The 24754-nt window shown below is 43.2% G+C and overlaps 1 protein-coding gene across 3 annotated transcripts; it reads right to left on the minus strand.

The window, feature by feature from the left end:
* Window positions 1-18803: 18803 nt before the first annotated feature.
* On the minus strand, window positions 18804-24076 carry LOC107787654 (putative sugar phosphate/phosphate translocator At3g11320). 3 transcript variants are annotated; one of them, XM_075228037.1, is made up of 3 exons: window positions 23305-24076; window positions 21390-21493; window positions 18804-19301 (listed from the first exon to the last, which is right to left on the minus strand). In XM_075228037.1, exons 1-3 carry the CDS (start codon window positions 23742-23744, stop codon window positions 19246-19248), a joined length of 600 nt encoding a protein of 199 aa, XP_075084138.1. In that variant the 5' UTR covers window positions 23745-24076; the 3' UTR covers window positions 18804-19245. The 3 variants fall into 3 exon arrangements, with proteins under 3 accessions (XP_075084138.1, XP_075084139.1, XP_075084140.1); XM_075228038.1 differs by having other exon boundaries at window positions 18804-21282; XM_075228039.1 differs by lacking the exon at window positions 21390-21493 and having other exon boundaries at window positions 23305-24072.
* Between the last annotated feature and the right edge of the window lie 678 nt (window positions 24077-24754).

The following is a 24754-nucleotide window of genomic DNA, read 5'->3' on the forward strand; positions in this document are numbered from 1 at the left end:
AGAAATGGTCTGAAATCATCCTGAAACACACCCGAGGCCCCTGGGACCCCATCCAATCACACCAACAAGTCCCAATACCTTATTCAAACCTATCCAAAGGCTCGAAACGCCATGAATAACATCAAAATCTCAAATCGATGATAAAAATCCTTCTTTTAACTTTTGAACATTTAAATTTCGCCAAACGCATCTGAATCATATTTAAACATTTCGGAACAATGCAAACTTTACGTACAAGTCACAAATCATGATACGAACCTAGTCTAAGGCTCAGAATCCCAAACATACATCAATAATACCAAAGTCCACTTCAAATAAAACTTAGGAAATTCAAAAATCTTCAAAATGCCAACTTTCCAATGAGTGCCAAAATGCTACCGGACCATCCGATACTCAACCTGAACATACTCCCAAGTCTAAAATTATCATACAAACCTATTAGAACCTTCAAATTTTGATTCCAAGGTCGTTTACTCAAAAGTCAAACTTTGGTCAACTCTTCCAACTTAAAGCTTCCAAATTGAGAATTTTCCTTCCAAGCCAACTCCGAACTTCCCAAAATTGAATTCCGACCACACGTACAAGTTATAATACATGAAGTAAAGCTACTCAATACCTTAAACTACTGAACGACGCACTAGAGCTCAAAACGATCAGTCGAGTCATTACATTCAGCGGACAAGGTTTGTCTTCTTTTTCATATTTCAATGGACAAGGTTTCATTCAAATTTTACATCATCTTCTACTCTTTGATCCTTTAGACAACTTATTTTGAAAGTTTTGATTATCTCTTCTTTCTGTAAGACACAAGTATTTTACATAAAAACATTCTTTTGTTATTAACTGTATTTCTGGTCCCGAAAGGTCCTTCTATGTTCACATTTCCTCGATCTTTTGTTTTTTTTTAAATGCATGCATTAGTTAATTTAGTTTCCCGACATTTTCATTTCGAAGGTACATGATTCTATTACAGAAATTCACACCAGCAAAGGCTTATCTTAACTCATGTTTGGTTTCCATTTGTTTTGTAGTAAGCTAGAGTTCAGATGCTCAATGACTAAAGGAGCGCCACATGCATATTTGAAAATATTTAGTAGAACATGTAGTAGTAGTTAACAAACTAATACTTCCATGTGTAGGTTCGTAGTTAGTATAGTTTCATTTAGCAACACACTGAAATGTCTGAGCATTTTGAGTTCAAGCAATTGTTGCTTTTGGTGGACTTCAGTAATAGCTAATCTTCTGCGTGACACATTTCAGATCGGCGACAAGAAGCATAGAGGCGATGCTAAAACATAGAGACATAAGAAACTTTAAAGACTTCACAAAAGTAAGAACATTTCTGTATACGGTCGAAATCGGGCATGTCCGATTTCGTAGGCACGAGGAGCTGCCGCGAGAGTAATGTTACGCGGCGCCTTCCTGAAGTTCCTTGGAAGGGCGACGTAAGGCTAACTAACCGATGTCAGTACGGTTGCTGTCCGCCAACTGAGGTCCCCTCGGTATGCTAGACTAGATTGTCAGTGTCGTACGGGAAAACCAATGTCATGAGCAATTGAAAGAGAGCAGAAAAGAGAATTGAGAATGAAAGAAAACTTGATTGCATTGAATGAAAGCTATTGCAGAAAACAAGACGGTGTCGGGGAGGAGAGACACCAGTACAGAGAATTGTTTACTTGCTTGAAAGTTTTGATTGCTTGGTCCCCCTTAATAATGCTTAAAAAAAATAAACCAAAGTTACATGACTAGATCTATGAAAGCTGAAAAATCACACTTAAAGAAAATGCAGCAAAACTACTCTATATTTATAATGAAAAGGACTTAGTCTTCTACAAAGCAGCAACAAGTCCGTTGGCAGCAACTTTGTCTTTAGCATCAAGGTCTGCGCGCGCGGCGCTGTTGGCATCTGCCTGTGGCTGGGCGCTGGCGATGGCTATCGGTGGGGCGACAGAGGCACATGCGCGCTTGTCACTTGGAGCTGCCGAGACCACGGGGCCGACCGTGGCGACGGGCGTTGGGAGGCTGGCCAGGACGCCACGGGGCACGTCCAAGGGGTCATGGGGCATGGTTGGAAAGCCACCCATGACATTCTCCCCCACCTGAGTTGGCGACGTCCTCGGCGCCTTCCTTGCAAGGTAATCATCAATCAGGCTCTTGTAGGCTTTGAGGTTTGTTCCCCTCTCCCAAGTATTCTCCTCTGCATCACATCCCTGCCATTTCACCAAGAACTCCTGGTGATCTTTTCTTGAGGCATGAATCACTCGATCATCAAGAATAGCTTCTGCACGCCTTTTCCCGGTTGAATTGGGGCCTCGAATCCTTGGTACTGTGAGTTGGCTTCGTGAAGGATCCTCCATATCTTCCCGAAAAGGTTTCAGGAGACTGACATGGAAAATAGGATGGATTTTCCACCAAGCTAGGGTATCCACCCGGTATGCAACTTTCCCAATGCGCCTTTCAATGGACAAGGGTCCAATATATTTTTACAATAAGCGAGGGTCATGGATCCCTGCAAACAAGTACCACTTTGGGATTTTGACCATCACTTTGTCTCCCACCTGGTATTCAACAAAGCGGCGATTCTGATCAGCATGCCTCTTCATCCGCTTTTGGGCTTTGACAAGATAGCTCCGCACTATCTCCAAATTTTGCTTCCATTCTTTTGAGAAGCTAGCAGCCCGAGGAGATTTTGACATGTTTGGTGCGTTCACTGTGTGTGGGAGTAGCGGTTGCTGTCCGGTAACAATTTCAAAAGCGCTTTTGTTTGTACTTGAGATCTTTTGTGAATTGAAACACAGTTGAGCAGCATCCAGAAGCTTTACCCAATTCTTCTGCGACCCGGTCACAAAGTGCCCGAAATATTCCTCTAGCATGCCATTGAATCGCTCCGTCTGGCCATCAGATTGCGGATGAAAACTTTAGTTATGACTCAATTTTGACCCGAGGCACTTAAAGAGTTGGGTCCAAAAATTGCTAGTGAAGCGTGAGTCGCGATCACTAACAATGTCTTTAGGTAAGCCCCAATATTTGACGACATGAGAGAAGAATAGTCGAGCTGTATCTTCTGCTGATATATATTGTGGGGCTGCTATAAAGGTAGCATACTTGGAAAACAGATCCACCACAACCAAGATAGTTGTGAGATCTCCGACCTTGGGCAATCCGGTGATGAAGTCCAGGGAAACGCTTTCCCAAGGTCATTTTGGTACAGCTAGTGGTTCCAAGAGCCCTGCCTGTGTCAAGCGGTCTGACTTATCTTTCTGGCATACTAGACAAGTCTTCACATACTAAGCAACGTCATCGACCATTTGAGGCCAATAATATGCACGGCGAAGTAATGCCATGGTGCGTTCCTCGCCGGGATGACTGGCCCACAAAGTATCGTGGCATTTTGCAAGAAGAGCCCGTCGCAGATCTCCTCCTTTAGGAACATAAAGTCGGTTCCCTTTCACCTTCAGGAAACCGTCTTCGGTGTAGAACTGGCGAGTCTTTCCCTGTCCTACCAAATCAACCAAATACTGTGCAGCAGGATCCTTGATGAGTAGATCCTGTATTTGGTCTTTTATGGTGGTGGTTACTTCACTTCCCTTTAGGGCGGCGAGTACACACATCGATGCTAGATCAGCTCTCCGACTGAGTGCATCAGCAACATGATTGGCCTTTCCACTTCGGTACTCCAGGTTGAAGTGAAATTCCGCTAGGAGTTCCTGCCACCTAGCCTGTCGACCGTTCAGCTTTGGCTGGGTCATGAAATGGCTAACGGCTGTGTTGTCTGTCTTGACCACGAATGGGGCTCCCAGTAGATAATGCCTCCAAAGGCGTAAGCAATGAACGACAGCCAATAATTCTTTCTCATGGGCGACATAGCGCCGCTCTACATCCTTCAGTTTCCGGCTCTCGTACGCTACGGGATGCCCTTCTTGTAGCAACACTCCACCAAGTGCATAGTCGGAGGCATCCGTTTGCACTTCGAATGGCTTGGACAAGTCAGGGAGGGCCAAGACTGGGCTACTAGACATAGCCATCTTCAATGCGTCGAAGGCATCTGCCCACTTGGGGCCCCAATCCCACGGGGTGGCCTTCTTGAGAAGTTCTGTCAGCGGCACTGCAATAAGGGAGTAACTTTTCACAAAACACCGATAGAAGTTGCATAGACCAAGGAACGACCTCAAGGCATGTATATCCTTAGGAGGCGGCCATTCTGTAATGGCATGAATCTTCTGCTGGTCCATCTTGATCCTCCCTTCCTCGATGACATGTCCAAGGAAGTCAATTTGTTTCTAAGCAAAGGATCACTTGGATAGTTTCGCATATAATTCGTGCTCCCGCAATCGGGCTAGGACCTTCCGCAAATGCTCCAGGTTTTCTTCCAGTGTCTGGCTATATACCACAATGTCATCCAAATAAACCACGACAAATTCATCAATGTATTCTCGGATGACTTGGTTCATCAAGGTGCAAAATGTGGCTGGCGCGTTAGTCAAGCCAAAGGGCATAACCAGGAAGTCGTACGACCCATATCTTGTCACACAGGTCGTCTTGTGCTCATCACCATCTGCAATCCGAACTTGCCAATAACCTGTCCTCGGGTCTATTTTGGTGAATACCGTCGCACCACCCAGTCTATCAAACAAGTCTGCCATTAGCGGAATAGGATACTTATTTTTCACGGTGATTTTGTTTAGAGCCCGGTAATCCACACAGAGTCGTAAACTACCATCATGTTTCTTTTGGAATAGCACAGGGGACCCGTATGGGGACTTGGAGGGCACGATGATCCCTGTGTCTAGCATTTCCGTCAATTGTCTCCGAAGCTCAGAGAGTTCGGGTTGTGACATTCTTTACGGTGCCCGGCAGGTGGCTTCGCACCCGGCACCAACTCAATCTCATGGTCCACAGTTCGCCTAGGTGGAAGGCGCTTTGGCATGTCTTGTGGCATGATGTCTTCAAATTCCAGAAGCAACTCCTTCACGGGTGCAGGAATGGGACCTGATGAGCGTTCTATATCTTCCATGCAGAGGGTAGCCAGGAATGTGGGTTCATGTCTTTTTACCCCCTTCTTCAACTGTAAGGCCGAGATGTTCTCGGCTGCCATCTTCATGGGAATGCACGGAATAAGGCAGGGCTTGGCCCAATTTGCTCCCATCATCAGTAGCATGTCTGCATACGGTGCGGGCATGGTATTGGTCTGTCTCAGGAATTCCAACCCCACTATTAACTCAAAGTCATCTATGATCACTACACGCAGGTTGAACTTTCCTTCATAAGGGCCAATCTTCACTAGTACTTCTTTGGCTATTCCACCCACTGGTTGAGGTGGTGAGTTGATAGCCTTCACACGACCTTTGCCCTTTCCTACAACTAGTCCAAGACGCTCCACCTGAGTCAAGGCTAAGTAGTTGTGGGTGGCACCCGTGTCTATCATTGCCCGAATGGGCTTGCCATTTACCTTCATGTCAACGAACATTAAGGTCCTCTCTTGATGAGGAAGAGTCCTCAAATTCGCCTTCTTATTTCCTTTCCTGGCAATTGGACAGGGGTCCTTCTTCTTGCGGATACCGGCACTGGTTCCCGCTAAGGGCTCAGAAATGGAGCCAACAATTGTATTGAATGCACCTACTGGCTCGGTCTGGTCCGCATCATCGGCGTCGTCATCCGTCCCATCCTCAAAAGCTTGATGGGCATTCATCTGTGCATGTGGACATTCATTATTCCAATGTGGTCCGCCGCAATGGCGACATCCTGAGGGGGGCTTCCTCCCCCGATCATTGTTGTTAGATGCAGCACTAGTACTGCCGGAAGAGGGAGTCTTGGATTTGGGTGCACTCTGGTATCCTCCACTTCTGCTAGGGCCACCAGTGTTTGGTTGGCCCCTTTGTATCCTCCTCGGACAGGCTGTTGAGGCCTATCCTTCCGGGCTTCCACTTGGTAATCCCCAAGGCACTCTGCTGCTTGGATTGCCTTGGGCAACGTGTTTACCCTTTGTCTCTGCAACTCCATCCTGGCATAAGGTTTCAACCCTTCCAGGAAGGTGAAGAGTTTGTCTTTATCCCCCATGTCACGGATGTTCAGCATGAGCGCGGATAATTCCCGCACGTAATCTCGCACTGATTTGGTCTGGCGGAGCTCCCGCAACTTTCTCCTGGCATTGTACTCAACATTTTCGGGGAAGAACTGTAGGCGTATGGCTGCCTTCAGTTCCGCCCATGTCTCGAGGGCATCTTCACCAGCCTTGATGGCTTTGTACTTCACCCGCCACCAGAGTTTGGCATCACCCTGAAGATACATGGCAGCAGTTGCTACCTTCTTAGCTTTTTCTAGGCCTCCCACAGCATCGAAGTATTGCTCGATGTCGAAAATGAAATTTTCCACTTCTTTGGCATTCCGAGCTCCACTGTATGGCTTTGGCTCGGGAATTTTCAGCTTTTGTGCCATAGGGGCGAGGTTCACACCACCCCCAAATTGGTTTCCGCCTCCTCGAAGTAGGCCTTGTAAAGCAGCATTGACAACATTGAGCTGGCCTGTCAAGTTGTCTATAATTTGTTGCATGGCAGTCACTCTGTCTGCCTCTTGTTCCCTGTTGGCTAAATCCTCAGCACGCTCCTGCTGGAGGACCTCAAATTTACCAAACATTTTAGCTGCCTCTGTGGCTGTTGTTTGCCGGTCTCCTTCAGAGTCGCGACTGATGTTTTCTATGTCAACTTCGGCCTGGATGAGTCTGCGGTCCAGGTCGTCCAACCTTTGCACTAGGCTGGTCTTTAGATCGGGCACCATTTCCACGATGGGCCGTAATGCGTCAACCATTCCCTCAAGGGTCGCGATGCGATCCCCATAATTCACCATGGTCAGAAATGGTGGTAATTGCAATGTAATCCCTCGTCCGATGTCGAGCCTAGGCTTTGATACCAACTGTTACGCGGCGCCTTCCTAAAGTTCCTTGGAAGGGCGACGTAAGGCTAAGCAACCGATGTCAGTACGGTTTTTGTCCGCCAACTGAGGTCCCCTCGGTACGCTAGACTAGATTGTCAGTGCCGTACGGGAAAACCAATATCATGAGCAATTGAAAGAGAGCAGAAAAGAGAATTGAGAATGAAAGAAAGCTTGATTGCATTGAATGAAAGCTATTACAGAAAACAAGATGGTGTCGGGGAGGAGAGACACCAGTACAGAGAATTGTTTGCTTGCTTGAAAGTTTTGATTGCTTGATCCCCCTTAATAATGCTTAAAAAAAATAAACCAAAGTTACATGTCTAGATCTATGAAAGCTGGAAAATCACACTCAAAGAAAATGCAACAAAACTACTCTATATTTACAATGAAAAGGACTTAGTCTTCTACAAAGCAGCAACAAGTCCGTTGGCAGCAACTTTGTCTTTAGCATCAAGGTCTGCGCGCGCGGCATTGTCTACGCGCGCGGCGCTGTTGGCATCTGCCTGTGGCTGGGCGCTGGCGATGTCTATCGGTGGGGCGACAGAGGCACATGCGCGCTTGTCACTTGGAGCTACCAAGACCACGGGGCCGACCGTGGCGACGGGCGTTAGGAGGCTGGCCAGGACGCCACGGGGCGCGTCCAAGGGGTCATGGGGCATGGTTGGAAAGCCGCCCATGACAGTAAGCTCGTAATAGACCAGGATCGAGCTCAATGGCAGAGTATGGAGCATGAAGATTGAAGTACTCTCTGAAGATCAAGACCGGGCATAATAACGGAATGGCGAGATATTAGCAACCGACTGAAGATCTTGGCGGAAATCCTGGAACAGATCAAATCAAGCGGTTATTGACACAAATCATGGGATTTGTTTCCGTTATTAGAATTGTACCTTATTTAGGATTCCTCTACTATATAAAGAGGGACCCCATTCATTTAGTAAGGGAGATTTTTTGACTGATAAGAATATACACAAACGCTGCTCTCTATTTCACTTACTATCCATTATTGTTCATCATTGTTTATTTTTTGTTCTTTACTGTTCTTGTTACCCAACCTCGAGACCATCTCGAATCGAGGTCGAAAGCACTGCTAGAACACTGGTTTGATTTATTTTACTATTCAGATTATCTATTCAATTCCTTGTTTATCAATTGGTATTGGATTAAATCACGTATCTTTAAAACCACTAAATAAGTTTAATTGTTACTCGAATTTTAGGGTAAACAGTTTGGCGCCCACCGTGGGGCTAAGGATAATAGTGATTTTTCAGTACTGATTCTGGTGAAACACACTATTTTACGCTTGTTCTTGTCAAGTATCTTTGCTTTCAGGTTAAAACATGTCAAACTCACAAAACGCATCCACACACGGTAACAATGGCCTTGGATTCCATGGTGAAAACGAAAATGTGATTTCTCCAAGAATCGAAGTGCCACAGGCTAATCATGGGGGAGTACCGGTTGCCAACCTCGTCGATGTCAGTTCGCACGTTGCTCTAAATGCGGACCTAGGCACAGATCTCAATAGGAGTGTATGCAAAGAAGGCTGATCTAGTGGCCAAGGAACACAGGGCAGAAGAGACGAGGGAGTCAGACTCCAAGTAATATTTGAGATGTTTCAGGCTCAGCAAGCCCCTATTGTTCAGTTACAAAATCAACATGGAGCTCCGAATAGGGTCGAGCCGGAAATTACTCGCCGTATCGAGCCAGTACCGGAGAGGACGAATGGTAACGAATCAAGGACTGATCCTGCGATAATTAAAATGCTCGAGGAGCTTACCAAAAGAATTGAATCAGGGGAGAAGAGAATCAAAGCCAACAATAAAAAAGTGGAGACATACAACTCTCGAGTTGATCAGATACTGGGGGCACCGTCAATCTTGAAAGGGATGGATTCAAAGAAGTTTGTACAAAAGCCCTTTCCTCCAAGTGTGGCTCCGAAGCCTATTCCAAAGAAGTTTCGTATGCCAAACATACCCAAATATAATGGTACCACCGATCCCAACGAGCATGTTACTTCATATACATGCGCCATCAAGGGTAACAATTTAGAGGATGGTGAAATCGAATCTATGTTGTTGAAAATATTCTAAGAGACCCTTTCGAAGGGATCAGTGATTTGGTATCACAACCTGCCACCAAATTCCATCGACTCATTTACCATGTTAGCAGATTCTTTTGTAAAGGCACATGTCGGGGCCATAAAGGTCGCAACGAGGAAATCGGACCTTTTCAAGGTAAGACAAAGGGATAATGAAATGCTGAGCGAGTTCGTGTCCCGATTTCAAATGGAACGCATGGAGTTGCCACCGGTCATAGACAATTGGGCCGTTCAAGCTTTCACCCAAGGGTTGAACGAGCGGAGTTAGATAGCATCACGTCAGTTGAAACAAAATTTGATCGAATATCCATCTGTAACTTGGGCAGATGTGCACAATCGATACCAATCGAAGATCAGGGTCGAGGACGATCAATTGGGAGCCACTTCCAGTTCAGCACACCCAAACAGGTCGGCAGTTAAAAACCGGAGGGACGTCGACAGGGAGCCAAGGTCGAACAGAGACCGATATCAACCATATACCACAGATCGAAGGAACAATAAGGATAATGGTTCAGGATGCAATTCCGCCCAGAACGATCGGAGAAGTGATCGAGGACAGAATTCTCGGGGACATATGAGCAAGAGTGGTTTTGACAAGTACGTTGATCCCACAGAAGCACCTCAGTTATCGAAATATAACTTTAGCATTGATGCATCAGGCATTGTATCGGCAATTGGAAGGATCAAAGATACTAGGTGGCCCACACCCATACAAACTGATCCTTCTCAAAGAAACCCAAATTTGATATGCAAGTATCATGGCACGCATGGTCACAAAACCGAGGATTGCAGGCAATTAAGGGAGGAGGTAGCCCATCTATTCAATGAGATCCACCTTCGAGAGTTCCTCAGCAATCGAGCCAAGAATCATTTCAGAGAAAGAGATGCCAACAGGAAAATGAATAGGAGGAACCCTAACATGTCATTCATATGATCGTCGGTGGGGTCGACATTCCACAGGGGCCCATATTCAAACGCACTAAGGTATCAATTACTAAGGAAAAACGAACCCGAGATTATGTCCCCAAAAGTACTTTATCATTCAATGATGAAGAAGCAGAAGGCGTTTCTCAGCCCCGCAACGATGCTCTGGTAATTTCTATATTATTAAATAAAGTTCAAGTTAAGCGTGTTTTAGTGGATCCTGGTAGCTCAACGAATATCATCCGATCGAGGGTCGTGGAGCAGCTCGGCCTACAAAATGAAATCGTGCCCGCAGCTCGGGTCCTAAACGGCTTCAATATGGCTAGTGAAACAACTAAATGAGAGATTATTCTACCGGTGAGCGTGGCTGGAACCATTCAAGATACTAAGTTCCACGTGATCGAGGACGACATGAGGTACAATGCCCTACTCGGAAGGCTTTGGATCCACAATATGAGACCAGTCCCTTCGACTCTCCACCAAATGATAAAATTTCCGACATCAGACGGTGTAAAAATAGTATACGGGGAGCAGTATGCTGCAAAGGAAATATTTACAGTCGATGAAGTAACACCGATATCGACACTATCAACCTCGTAAAGGTCGAGCATCAAAGATAAACAGGAAGTCAAATAGCAATCATAGCCACCAGCCTCGACCGAATCGGGGAAGCGGGAGATAGAAGAAGAAGAGGATTTTCTGACCCCTCGAACTTTTGTTGTTCCCGAAGTTACTGACGCCACCAAATCAACGGTCGAAGAGCTGGAACAGGTTATATTGATCGAGTACCTGCCCGAGCAAATGGTATACCTGGGAACGGGATTAACCCCCGAACTCAGGAAAAATTTTATTCAATTTCTTGTTAATAACATAGATTGTTTTGCTTGGTCCCATTTAGACATGACAGGGATTCCACCGGAGGTAATGGCACATCGGCTAAGCCTGGACCCTAGATTCAAACCGGTGAAGCAAAAGAGAAGACCCCAGTCCGAAGTAAAGCACGCATTCATAAAGGACGAGGTAACTAAACTTCTCAAAATAGGATCCATTCGAGAGGTGAAATATCCCGAATGGTTAGCCAATGTAATTGTAGACCTTAAAAAGGGGATAAACTTAGAATGTGTGTAGCTTATAAGGATTTAAACAAGGCGTGCCCCAAAGATTCTTTTCCACTTCCTAACATCGATCGCATGATCGATGCCACGGCCGGCCACGAGATCCTTACTTTACTCGATGCCTATTCCGGGTACAATCAAATTCAAATGAACCCGGAAGACCAAGAAAAGACTTCATTTATCACCAAGTATGGAACATATTGTTATAATGTAATGCCCTTCGGGCTAAAAATATGCATGAGCTACTTACTAACCCCTAGTCAATAAAATGTTCGAAGAACAAATAGGTAAATCAATGGAGGTTTATATTGATGACATGCTAGTTAAGTCCCTGTGCGCAGAGGACCATTTGGCTCATTTGCAGGAAACGTTCGAGATTTTAAGGAAATACAACATGAAGCTCAACCCCGAGAATTGTGCTTTCGGGGTTGGTTCGGGCAAGTTCCTTGGCTTCATGGTATTAAATCGGGGGATCGAGATCAACCCCGATAAAATCAAGACCATCGAAGACATCACCGTCATGGATAGTGTAAAAGCCGTACAGAGGCTAACTAGACAAATAGCTTCCTTAGGTCGATTCATTTCGAGGTCATCAGATCGAAGTCACATATTTTTCTCTTTACTCAAAAAGAAGAACGATTTCGCCTGGACCCCGAAATGCCAACAGGCACTGGAAGAGTTGAAGCGATACCTATCGAGGCCACCACTGCTTCACACTCCAAAGGCAGATGAGAAACTTTACTTGTACTTGGCAGTATCGGAAATTGCGGTAAGTGGTGTCCTAGTTCGAGAAGAGCAAGGAATGCAAAGGAAATATTTACAGTCGATGAAGTAACACCGATATCGACACTATCAACCTCGGAAAGGTCAAGCATCAAAGATAAACAAGGTACGGGGGTTGCGTACCAACCCCCGTACCCAAAGTTGAGAAGGAACTCAAATCGGGTACATCATCGGGGATATGGACCCTTTTCACAGATGGTGCTTCAAATGTGAAGGGGTACGGGCTAGGCATCGTATTGAAGCCGCCCACGGGTAGCACTATTAGGCAATCTATCAAAACTTCTAGGTTGACTAACAAAGAGGCTGAGTACGAGGCCATGATTGCAGGTCTCGAGCTAGCTAAAAGCTTAGGGGCAGAAGTCATTGAATCCAAGTGTGACTCTTTACTGGTGGTGAACCATGTAAACAAAACCTTCGAAGTTCGAGAGGATAGAATGAAAAGGTATTTGGACAAGTTGCAGGTAACTTTGCATCGTTTCAAGGAATGGACTTTACAGCATGTACCTCGAGAACAAAACAGTGAGGCCGGTGCACTTGCAAACTTGGGGTCATCGGTCGAGGAAGATGAGATCAGTTCGGGGACTGTCGTTCAACTCTCGAGATCTGTGATCGAGGAAGGTCATGCCGAGATAAACTCTACATGCTTAACCTGGGATTGGAGGAATAAATATATTGAATACCTGAAGAATGGAAAGCTCCCATCGGACCCTAAAGAGTCAAGGACCCTACGAACCAAAGCTGCTCGATTCACATTGGCTGAAGATGGAACATTATACATAAGAACATTCGATGGACCATTGGCAGTGTGCTTAGGACCAGGAGGCACGGATTATGTTTTACGAGAGGTCCATGAAGGCACTTATGGGAACCACTCCGGCGCTGAATCACTGATTCACAAAATCATTAGAGCAGAATACTACTGGGATAGCATGGAAAAAGATACTAAGGAGTTTGTTCGAAAATGTGATAAATGTCAAAGGTTTTCACCGATGATCCATCAGCCCGGAGAACAACTTCATTCAGTCCTATCTTCATGGCCATTCATGAAATGGGGGATGGATATCATCGGCCCTCTTCCATCGGCCCTAGGTAAAGCTAAGTTTATTTTATTTATGACTGACTATTTCTCTAAATGGGTTAAAGCAAAGGCGTTCGAGAAAGTGAGAGAAAAAGAGGTTATAGACTTCATCTGGGATCACATCGTGTGTCGATCTGGCATACTCGCAGAAATAGTATGCGACAATGGTAAACAATTTATCGACAGTAAAGTGACGAAATTTCTCGAAGACCATAAAATAAAAAGGATATTGTCAACACCGTATCACCCTAGTGGGAACGGACAGGCCGAATTCGACGAACAAGACTATCATCCAAAACCTGAAGAAAAGGTTGAACGAAGCTAAAGGGAAATGGAGAGAAATTATGCCCGAAGTCCTTTGGGCATATCGGACAACATCGAAGTCCAGTACAGGGGCAACTCCATTTTCCTTAGTGTATGGCTCCGAAGCCTTAATTCCAGTCAAAGTCGGAGAACCTAGCGCAAGGTTTCGACATGCATCGGAAGAATCGAACCACGAGGCTAAGAATACTAGCCTCAAATTATTAGATGAAAAACGAGAAGCGGCACTCGTTCGAATGGCTGCACAAAAGCAACGAATCGAAAGGTACTACAATAGAAGAACCAACCTTCGCCACTTCAAGGTCAGGGACTTAGTCTTAAGGTAGGTCACCATCAACACTCGAGATCCTAATGAAGGGAAGCTCGGCCCGAATTGGGAAGGACCCTATTAAGTCCTCGATATAGTCGAAAAAGGGTCTTATAAACTCGGAACGATGGACGGCGAACCACTGCCAAACAACTGGAACATATCACTTCTCAAATGATATTACTGTTAAGGTATGACTTTCTCCTTTCATTCGTTTATATATATTCGATGCTAACTCATTGCAGGAGTCCGACCAAAGGCATCGAGACCTCAGGTTTTAAAGTACGCGTTGCACTCTTTTTCCCTTAGATCGATTTTTATCCCAACTGGGTTTTTCCGGCGAGGCAACAATTATGTGTTACCTGAGGACAATTCAATAGTATCCAAGGCTTCTTTGCAATCAATCTCGAATACTGGAGGGCATTACCCTCAGATGTTGTATTCTCGAGAATAGTATTTCATATCAAAGGGCCTCGATAGGGAAGCTTTGTAATGGGCCAAACGGTCAAGTAAACTGTGTCCATATAGATTAATCGAGCCCCGATGGCAAAACATGTGCGCATGTATAAATTATTCAAAGAAGCATTCTCTCTTCATTAAACATTTTGTGTCTCGGAGAAAATTCTCTACTATACAAACCTCATGTCTGGGACTGGAGGAATGAGTTCATTGAGTATCTTCGGCAAGGCTCGGGGACTGCCATCGATGATAGGCATATTCGACTTATCTAAACTCAAATTCATAAGAGCTCAAAGAGGCACCCCTCGATCTATAGGCCAAGGCCACCGTTCTCGGGGACTGACATTTCAAACAAATTCGAAATGTTATTGGGAAATAAGTCCAAGAGGCATACCCGAAGGCTACGACCAAACTAAAGGCTACGGCCAAAATACATACCCGAAGGCTACGGCCAAACTAAAGGCTACGCCCTAAATAACGCGGCTCGGAGACGTCCGAATTCCGCAATAACGATAGGCCTTCAAATTCTTTGAAAAAACGGTTAAAAGGCTACCCTCGGCAACTAATCAAAAGGGCTTCGATAAAAACAGCCCTCGAAAAACCTTAAGAGGTATCAAATTATCTTAACACAAACGTGCTAAGGCACACAAAGCAAAAAGGTTTCAACCGACATCGGACCTTCAAAAAACCCAATGGGTAAAAAATACATGCTAAGGCATAAAGAAATTTTTACTAAGTCTTTTAAGCCGAAAGGGGGAAATAATAGCCATCTTTTAGAGGCCATATGGGCCCAACCTAAAAGGACCTAAGGGCCAATACATTTAGAGTTCGAGACCTTGTTCTCACTCAACTCGGACCTAAGGGTTCCACTATTCCGAGTTCAAATAAAGCTGACGTGAATTTAGCTCAAAGATCCGCCAAAAAACCTTAAGGGATATGTTACTGTAAGTTCGAAAATTACCCATTATTTGATAAAAAACCTAAGGGTTTGTTCTATTCTAAGTTCGAAACTTACTCGAACTTAGTTATAAAAACAGTGCAGTCATGGCATCGATCAAGCCATCCAAAATCTCGAACATATTATTGAGCTCGGGGACTCGCACTTGCGTGTCTAAAAACCCTAAGGGTTTGTTTTAAGTTCGAGCTAGTGTTCACTCGATTACAGAGGCTGCAACAATAAAATTTTCACAAGGCAAAAGCATAAAACATGTTTGAACATAAACTAAGAAGACATTCAAAAGAAGTTTTTCTATTATATAAATAAAAAAGGTTATGTACAAGAGACCGATCAAGGTCTTATAAAAAGAGAAACTAAGTCCTAACTACGGACGGTTTCGACCTCTTCTCCGGGAGCAACTTCTCCTTCAGGCCCCTCATCGGATCCGCCTCGACTGCCTTCTTCATCATCGTCTTCGTCATCGAAGGAGACAAGCTGCCTGGCTTCAGCTTCAAGCACCTTGGCTCGGGCTATCTCCTCGGAGAGGTCAAAACCTCGAGCATGGATTTCCTTGAGGGTTTTCCTCCGGGATTGAAACTTTGCCGAGTCAATGATCCATCGCTCTCGATCAGAAGCCTCCCTTAGCTACATTTGAGCAGCCTTGGCATCGGCCCGGTACATGGCAATGGACTTGTCCGCCATGACCTTGGTCTTCTCGATCTCCACCTTGGCCTCAGCAAGCCCGATTTTAAGCTCCTCGATCCTCTTGGCTTGGACCGAACTTTTCTCTTTGATGCCCCGAAGTTGAACCTCGGCTGATGACAGTTTGGTCAAGGTAGTTCTTTTTTCCGCAGCCAGGCGGTCCATATTCTCCTTCCACCGATCACAATCAGCCTTGATCTGATCGACTTCTCCCCGAAGTAGCTCGATCCTTTTGACCTTTTGTTGCAGCTGAGATAGTGAAGTATTAGCCTCCGCAGTTGGGTCGAGTTCGGATGGTTACCTGCTTATCTAGCTCGGCCTCTTCCTCACGAGCCTTGGCCAAATCCGCTTGAAGGTCCTTTATAGTTTCGTCCTTTTGGCCACAAAGATGCTTAAGAGCGTTCCTCTCCTCTGAGACCTTTTGGAGCTCGATTTCATACTGGCTATGGTCAGCTCGAAACTTGTCGAAGGCCTGTACACAAATAGAAAAAGAAAAAGGAAAACACAAGTCAGATTTAGAGAAAAAATAGTAAAGGAAAGAAGTGCAGTAATTGATTCTTACCCGAGATAAGAGACGTTAGGCCTCTTCTAAAAGAATAGAAGCATCACTGATATCAGAGGCATCATCGACTCCAGTAAAGAAATCCCGAAAGGGATCCCCTACACTAGAGCCTCCGCCTATATCAGGGGTCTTCAACTCTCGAGCCTCCCTTAGTGCCTCCTCAGAAAAAGTCGGAAGAGAAGGCAAGTGACCTGCTGTCATGGTCCCGAGCAAGTCGCTCGGGATGCTCTGATGGATCTTCGGGGTCTCAGAACCGGCCCCGCCCGATGTAGTTGCAGATGGCCGAGAAACAATCTCGACCTCTGATGATTCGGGATCCTCACCCGATTTCTTTTTGGAAGCCTCCTCGACACGAGGCTTGATTTTAGCAGCCGTCGTCGACTCAGAAGGTTTGGTGACCTCGACGGCTTTCCTGGGTCGGACCGTCAGTGCCGAGGAATTTTCCTTTTCTTCCTCTTCTTCGTCTCTCAGTTTTTGGACCGAGTCCATCATGAGAGCGATTACTTTCCTCCTCACCCTTCGAGGTTTGAGCTAGGGGTCCTCGGACTGCGAGGCACTCTTTCGCTTCTTGTCTTTCCCCGGCTTCGGAACCGGGGACTTGGTTTCTTCCTCGCCACTCGAGGGCCTCAAAATGGCATACTTGGTCAGGCCTGCATGAAAGAAAATTAGTGATGAATGAAGTACAAAAAGTCTTTCAGAACATGAAAAATGAGATCCTTACCGTGGTTCTTGGCCTCCCATCTGCCCCTTGCCAAATCACGCCATGCGCGTTCGGCATAAGTGGAAGATAAGGCTAACTTTCGAACCCAATCTTCGAGGTCAGGCACCGCTTGAGGCATCTAAGGAATAGTTGCATGTCGAAAGGGGATATTAGGCGAAGTCGAAGAAGGTACGAAGAACAAAGTTTAAAAGATCACTTACGGTTGAAGTTCCACTCCTTAGGGAACGGCATCTTCTCCTCCGGGATAATGTCGCGGGTCCTCACCCGTATAAAATGGCTCATCCAACCCCGATCCTTGTCATCGTCGATGCTCGAGAATAAGGCCTTCGTTGCCCAGTGTTGGAGCCTGATTAGTCCTCGATAGATTCGAGGCCGGTACAACCGCATGAGGTGATTTAAAGTAAACTCCAGCCTCTCGGCCTTGCTAGAAAAGAAGCACAACATGATTACTATGCGCCATAGAGAAGGGTGGATTTGGCCGAGGGTGACCTGATATCGTTTACAGAGATCAATAATCACTGGGTCGAGGGGATCCAATGTGAAGGGGTAAGTGTAAACACTTAGGAACCCCTCCACATAAGCGGTGATGCTCTCTTCGGGAGCAGGAATTTGCACCACGACCTCGGGACCCCAGTTGCAATCCCTCTTCATGGCCTCGAGGTGGCTCTTCATTATCGAGCACATGTACATCCACACATGCTCGCATCGGCCTGGGATCGATGAAGGGTTTTCGACCTGGAAGTCTAATTTTAGAGTACACGGGCCGGGAACGTACTCGTGGGGAAGCGGCTCCACCGGTGCCTTATCGCCGGACGGCCAGGAAGAGGAGCAAGAAGCTTTCTCCTTCTGCGGTACGGTTTTTGAGGTTTTTGCCATTGGTATAAGTAAAAGAAAAGCGAAGGAAGATGAAAAGCTGGTGGTTTCGGTGCTAACGAAGGTGGCTCTACAGACGACGAAAAGGAGGAGACGAAAAGAGTGACAAGACTTAGAGGTTTGATTAGAGCAAAAGTAAAGTTTGATTCAATGAAGGAGCGGGTATTTATAGGCTCACGGCGATGGTTCGGTAGCGCTAGTGGCGACCACTAACTAACATGCATTAATGATTTGTGGAACTGAACCGACGGGACGTTTCGGTCACATCCGTCGCTTACGTCATGAGGACGACGTCATGATCGAGGTTTCAGAAAATCGAGGGTCAAACCGTTTCTTATCATTTTATTCCAAGAAATGTGGGGACGATGTATACGGTCAAAATCGGGCATGTCCGATTTCGTAGGCACGAAGAGCTGCCTCGAAAGTAAGCTCGTAATAGACCAGGCTCGAACTCAATGGCAGAGTATGGAGCATGAAGATCGAAGTGCTCACTGAAGATCGAGATCGAACATAATAACGGAATTGTGAGATATTAGCAACCGATCGAAGATCTCGACGAAAATCCTGGAACAGATCGAATCAAGGGATTTTGTTTCCGTTATTAGAATTGTACCTTATTTAGGATTTCTCTACTATATAAAGAGGGACCTCATTCATTTGTAAGGGAGATTTTTTGACTGATAAGAATATACACAAACGCTGCTCTCTATTTCACTTACTATCCATTACTGTTCATCATTGTTAATTTTCTGTTCTTTACTGTTCTTGTTACCCAACCTCGAGACCATCTCGAATCGAGGTCGAAAGCACTGCTAGAACAATGGTTTGATTTATTTTATTATTCAGATTATCTATTCAATTCCTTGTTTATCAATTGGTATTGGATTAAATCACGTATCCTTAAAACCACTAAATAAGTTTAATTGTTACTCGAATTTTAGGGTAAACAATTTCAATGCAGCTAAACCAAATCTGGATTTGTACAAGTCATTTGCAGATCTGTAACTTTCAGTTCCTTTTGTCTGACAAATCAATAAGAACACTGTAGTATAACATATTGCGGTCTTAATTGTACAATATTTCCTGCAAAAATAAAGATCTTTCTCTCTATAACCTCATGTAGGGTAGAGAATGGATAGACAAATCATGTTACTTGTTACGATTTTCTATTATATGATATATTGTGGCTCTTGTCCGATACAGATGGAAGCCCGTTTCCTGGAAAAATCCAAGATCCCATCAACAAGAGCATGATCTGACTTGCCTCTTGAAGGCTGAATCTCCCCTTGAACAACAATCAATTCTAATCACAAGTCACAGTGGAATTTCCATGTCCATAGTTCATTTACTGTGTTTCTTTACTTCACTATACAGTATGACCCCAAAAACTGTGAATGTATAGCCAAGCATTCCCGTTACTGATACCGGATTTCTAAATATTAAGATGGAGACAACAACAGCTACAGCTCCTTTTGCATTTCCCAGGACCTGTAAAGGCAAGAGAGCTTGTTAAAGAAAACAGCAACAACAGAAGAGATATCATCTCTCCTCACTCAAACCACCCCAAAAAAAAAATGTAAAGCAATATGCATCAAAAGGCCAATGAAAGAACAAAAGGAACACATAAAAATAGAGGGAACATACTATAAGTAGACTACAACTCAAGGAGTTACTATAACCTATCTCCTCACCATAAATGAAAAACCTCTCCATCTCCAAAAGTGTAAGTGATTGTACAATAATGTTAAACCCTCTGTAAATCAACTTTCAACTCTTCCATCTATACCATAGTAATGTCTACTTCCCAAGACAACATACTACATAACCACAAAAGGCAATACAAGCAACACGACAATATAACTTATGTTTCCCCAATTACTATTAACCAATAACCATTTTTGGCTTAGATCAAAGTCCAACATGGACACCCAGATTCGGAACGAAAACTATAATACTCTATAATAGTTTAAGCCTTGATGCCACTTCTTCATAACAAGCGATAAGATATCTATATTTTTAAACAGGAAAAATAATTACAAACTGTATGCTTACACACATTATGGCTGCTCTTTCCAACATATCTCAACCCATAATTTGATGAATAATTCAAACTTTATTTGCTTAACCTGTCCTATGTGCTAATCAAAGGGGATCATGTTCTTTCGTATGGAATCTATGTTCTAACCAGAGGGGCACGTCTTATTTGGTTCTTCTGTTCATCAAACAGCTGCTCAAATTAAAAGAAATCTCCTATGTATGGCTTTGAGCACATCTACGTATATAATCCTCCCTAAACTTCAAGTGAAACCTTGTACTTCTTACAAGGTTCAATTTTTACTTAGCTATTTGTGTAACTCTCCAAAGTACAATTAAACAGCCTCATACAATTCATTGGTCTCCATGAGGATCAGGACACATGAAAATTCCGTACAGTTGCACATATCCATTGAGTTAAAAAATGAACTACTCGCACTAGAGTCCAGATCAGTCAACAAAAGTCAGAACATAGAGAATCAATCCATAATGTGTAGATTACAGATGGATGAGAATCAATACGAAATATCTGAAAAACATCATAGCTGTAAAAGTTGAGACTACCAGGCACCAGCAACTGCATAGTAGGAGATCCATACAATTTTTTTATAACTGAGAAATCTCGAGGTGCAGTGGCACAAGGTTCGAAACTCAGTGGATGATGGGCCTGCGCTCTATCCTTCTCCACTTAAATACCAGGTTTTTCTACAGCAGGGCTCGAACCCGTGACGCACTCCTAACCTATACATTATGCGATTCGTTCTTACACGTAGACCAAAGACGGCGAGATCCATACACTTTCCAAGCATACTAAATCATTTCAAAAAACAAAGGGGGGGGGGGGGGATAAAAGCTTTTAAATGTAGACAAATCATCTTCCAGAACCTTTTTCTCAAAAGTAAATGGAAAAGAATGAAAGTGCTTCCTCGAAAAGCAAATGACAAACTAAGACAGCTATATATTTGATGAAGAGCAGGAAAAGCCAGGAAATTCAAATAAGTAAAATAGGATCTTCATATTTTGTACATACTTTGTGGACTTGTTACAAAATCAAGACATGAACATATCCAGACTATAGATAAAAGAACATAGGGATTATGTGATAACACCACTGATTTCTGAATTCAATACAAGCACAACTCATCTCTTCCGACAAAATCAAAGACTATAAAAATATGTAGTGAGTATCTTGAGTAGAGAATGAAGAAAGAATACTTGAAGTGTCAGAGCACTAGTGACGAGAAAGTTGGTCAAGTTTACAAAATATGCAAGGGCTGAATTGAATAGCAACAACCAGATGATTGTAATATCATCTCTTGCATGTGCCAAAGTGATACCAACTACATTTTCTTCCATCATTAGTGTCACGGGTAATAGAAGTACAACTGCTATAGGAGCCATGTAGAGTAGAAGGTTCATGGAATTCAGCTTCTCCCTTGATAAACAGAATATATATCAGAATCCTATCCTATGTCCAAATGTGCAAAATTTGGCAACAGATTGACGGAAATATAGAACACATTAAATGCATGTAACCGTTACCCTTCCGATGACAGCAAAATCCCTTGAAGCACAGATTTGAGTGCCCTAGCAGCTGTTGCACCAATACACATGATGAAACCAAATAAGTGAAAACTTGGCTCACCCTAAAAAGAAATACAAATATGAATCAGAAGCAAGATGAATTTATTCCCACAGCATTGTACCACCAAAACTAATTGCCAATACAATTTCATCATCTTGAGTATTAGTGAGCCCTTTCCATAGCCTAGCTTCACAGCTGCATCCTTTAACACAACTTACACAAGCTTAAATATTGGGTTGCAATTGACAAATCTAATCTACAACAAAAATTTGTTCTTACCCAAATATTCAACTAAATCTGAAAGGAATAATACTCAAAGCATTTATCTTTAAAAAGTTCATTCATCTTAAAGCCGGCTATCTGATGGTTATAACGTAGACATGATTTATATCTTCACATAGCTCAAACACAACGGTCCTCTCTCTTAATACATCCTCCCAACAACAAGGGTGGAAGGAGGGGGGCTACATTGCAAAAGAAATCATACAAATTTTAACTATTCCTTTTTTTTTTTGGGTATCTAGACCAGTTAGTATGCATCTGACTAATCCAATAGGTAACATGTCTAGCCCATAAGCACAGGTTGTCAAGTTGATCCTTGCTCACAACAATTGTTGTAACATGTCTAGCCCACAGCATTGTACCACCAAAACTAATTACCAATACAATTTCATCATCTTGAGTATTAGTGAGCCCTTTCCATAGCCTAGCTTCACAGCTGCATCCTTTAACACAACTTACACAAGCTTAAATATTGGGTTGCAATTGACAAATCTAATCTACAACAAAAATTTGTTCTTACCCAAATATTCAACTAAATCTGAAAGGAATAATACTCAAAGCATTTATCTTTAAAAAGTTCATTCATCTTAAAGCCGGCTATCTGATGGTTATAACGTAGACATGATTTATATCTTCACATAGCTCAAACACAACGGTCCTCTCTCTTAATACATCCTCCCAACAACAAGGGTGGAAGGAGGGGGGCTACATTGCAAAAGAAATCATACAAATTTTAACTATTCCTTTTTTTTTTGGGTATCTAGACCAGTTAGTATGCATCTGACTAATCCAATAGGTAACATGTCTAGCCCATAAGCACAGGTTGTCAAGTTGATCCTTGCTCACAACAATTGTTGTAACATGTCTAGCCCACAGCATTGTACCACCAAAACTAATTGCCAATACAATTTCATCATCTTGAGTATTAGTGAGCCCTTTCCATAGCCTAGCTTCACAACTGCATCCTTTAACACAACTTACACAAGCTTAAATATTGGGTTGCAATTGACAAATCTAATCTACAACAAAAATTTGTTCTTACCCAAATATTCAACTAAATCTGAAAGGAATAATACTCAAAGCATTTATCTTTAAAAAGTTCATTCATCTTAAAGCCGGCTATCTGATGGTTGTAACGTAGACATGATTTATATCTTCACATAGCTCAAACACAACGGTCCTCTCTCTTAATACATCCTCCCAACAACAAGGGTGGAAGGAGGGGGGCTACATTGCAAAAGAAATCATACAAATTTTAACTATTCCTTTTTTTTTTTGGGTATCTAGACCAGTTAGTATGCATCTCGACTAATCCAATAGGTAACATGTCTAGCCCATAAGCACAGGTTGTCAAGTTGATCCTTGCTCACAACAATTGTTGTAACATGTCTAGCCCACAGCATTGTACCACCAATCGAGAAATCCCATAGGCCAGTGGCGCACGGTTTGCCTAACGCACACTTCACGTGCTCTTACCACTAGAACAAAGCTATGAACTCTAATTGATTAAAAACAAATTAAGCTGACCCAATTCATTAGACATAATTCAAGCTAAGAGTTATACGAAATATGCATAAGAAAAATACATACCCCGCCGCAATGATAACGCCGGCGACAACAGGAAGGAGAGTAGCATAAGTCAACCAGGATTCCCTCCTCAGTGTCATCAAATAGGCAAAAACAGCAGTAAAAAATGGCGTAGTAGCACCAATAGCCTGATTGAATGAAACAGGCAAGTACCTAAGTGAAATATTGCCACTAACCACAGAGCCACAGAAGACGAGGCTCAAAGCAGAGATCTTCATAAACTGAACCCTAAATCTTATAGTCTGCATTGGAACAATTTTCATCAAAGCAATGGCTATGTAGCTGAATAAAGAGCAAGTAGTCATATGACACATTGTGAGGAAAATTGGGTATTTGAAACCATAATTGCTTAGCAAATACTTGTTCAGTAATAAAACCCCAATGTTTGATGAATACCATGCTGCTACCAGCGCTATCGTGAAGAATTTGCCCGATGTTTTCATTATAAATTGATCCCAAATAATTCACCAAATTAAACCATAAAGCCTAAGACTATAAAAGAATGAAGAAGAGGTGAATTTTTGACATCAATGTATCCTACACAATTACCTAGACCCTAATAAATAACTAAAGGGAAAAGATGTTTTTTGACAAGTATATTCGGAGAGAGGTAGGAAGCTAATAAAAACCGGAATAGGGTAAATGAGGAGAGAGAAATAAGGTGGAGTTTGAGAACACGGTGGGCGGACGCAGAATTTGCAGAGAATACAAAAGAAATATTTACAAAAGAGAAAGGTAAACGCGAGCGAAACGCGTAGGCGAAGTGTTGCGTAGTATAAACTAGTTCAGTTGGAGTACCAAACTACAGATTTGCAATGGTACTCTATATTTATGTTATATTTTAATATGTACCTTATTTTTAAAAATTATTAATTTGGTAGCCAGTTGACAAAAAATCCATAATAATATAACAATTACATCCTTGATAGTATTAGCATTAGCATGCTACTTTGGAGATGACCTCATTCGCATTAGCATACTGTAAAACAAGCCCTGATAAACGTAGCAGCATGCTAACATTTGGAGATGACGTTGTTTTACAGTACCAGGAGTTATTCATTAGCATGCGAGATGGTGTAAAACTTCAGCCAATTACAGTAGCAGCTGAAGTTGTTTTACATTGAACCTAAAACTTCATGTTAATGCCTGCTGAAGTTATTTATCATGCAGTCAACAGTTTTGTCACGAGTTTTATCCAAAACTTCAGTCTAAACATGCTGAAGTTATTTAGTTCATTTGCTAAAATTTCAGACTAAACATGCTGAAGTTATTTAGTTCATTTGCTAAAACTTCAGTTTAAACATGCTGAAATTATTTAGTTCATTTTTGAAAACATCTGACTAAACATGCTTAAGTTTTTGTCTTGCAATATGTAATTTTCTAATGAGTTTTTGCCAATGCATGCTGAAATTATTTAGTTCATTTGCTAAAACTTCATACTAAACATGCTTAA

The sequence above is a fragment of the Nicotiana tabacum genome, chromosome 13 (genome assembly GCF_000715075.1).
Source record: "Nicotiana tabacum cultivar K326 chromosome 13, ASM71507v2, whole genome shotgun sequence".
NCBI lineage: Eukaryota > Viridiplantae > Streptophyta > Magnoliopsida > Solanales > Solanaceae > Nicotiana > Nicotiana tabacum.

Excerpts from the sequence above, each read along its gene's own strand:
- LOC107787654 (XM_075228037.1), bottom strand. The coding sequence starts at position 23,744 with ATGAAAACATCGGGCAAATTCTTCACGATAGCGCTGGTAGCAGCATGG. Across the intron at positions 21,494-23,304 it reads GGCGTTATCATTGCGGCGGG|GGTGAGCCAAGTTTTCACTT; the intron begins GTATGTATTTTT and ends ATTTCTTTTTAG. Across the intron at positions 19,302-21,389 it reads ATTTTGCTGTCATCGGAAGG|GTCCTGGGAAATGCAAAAGG; the intron begins GTAACGGTTACA and ends TTGCCTTTACAG.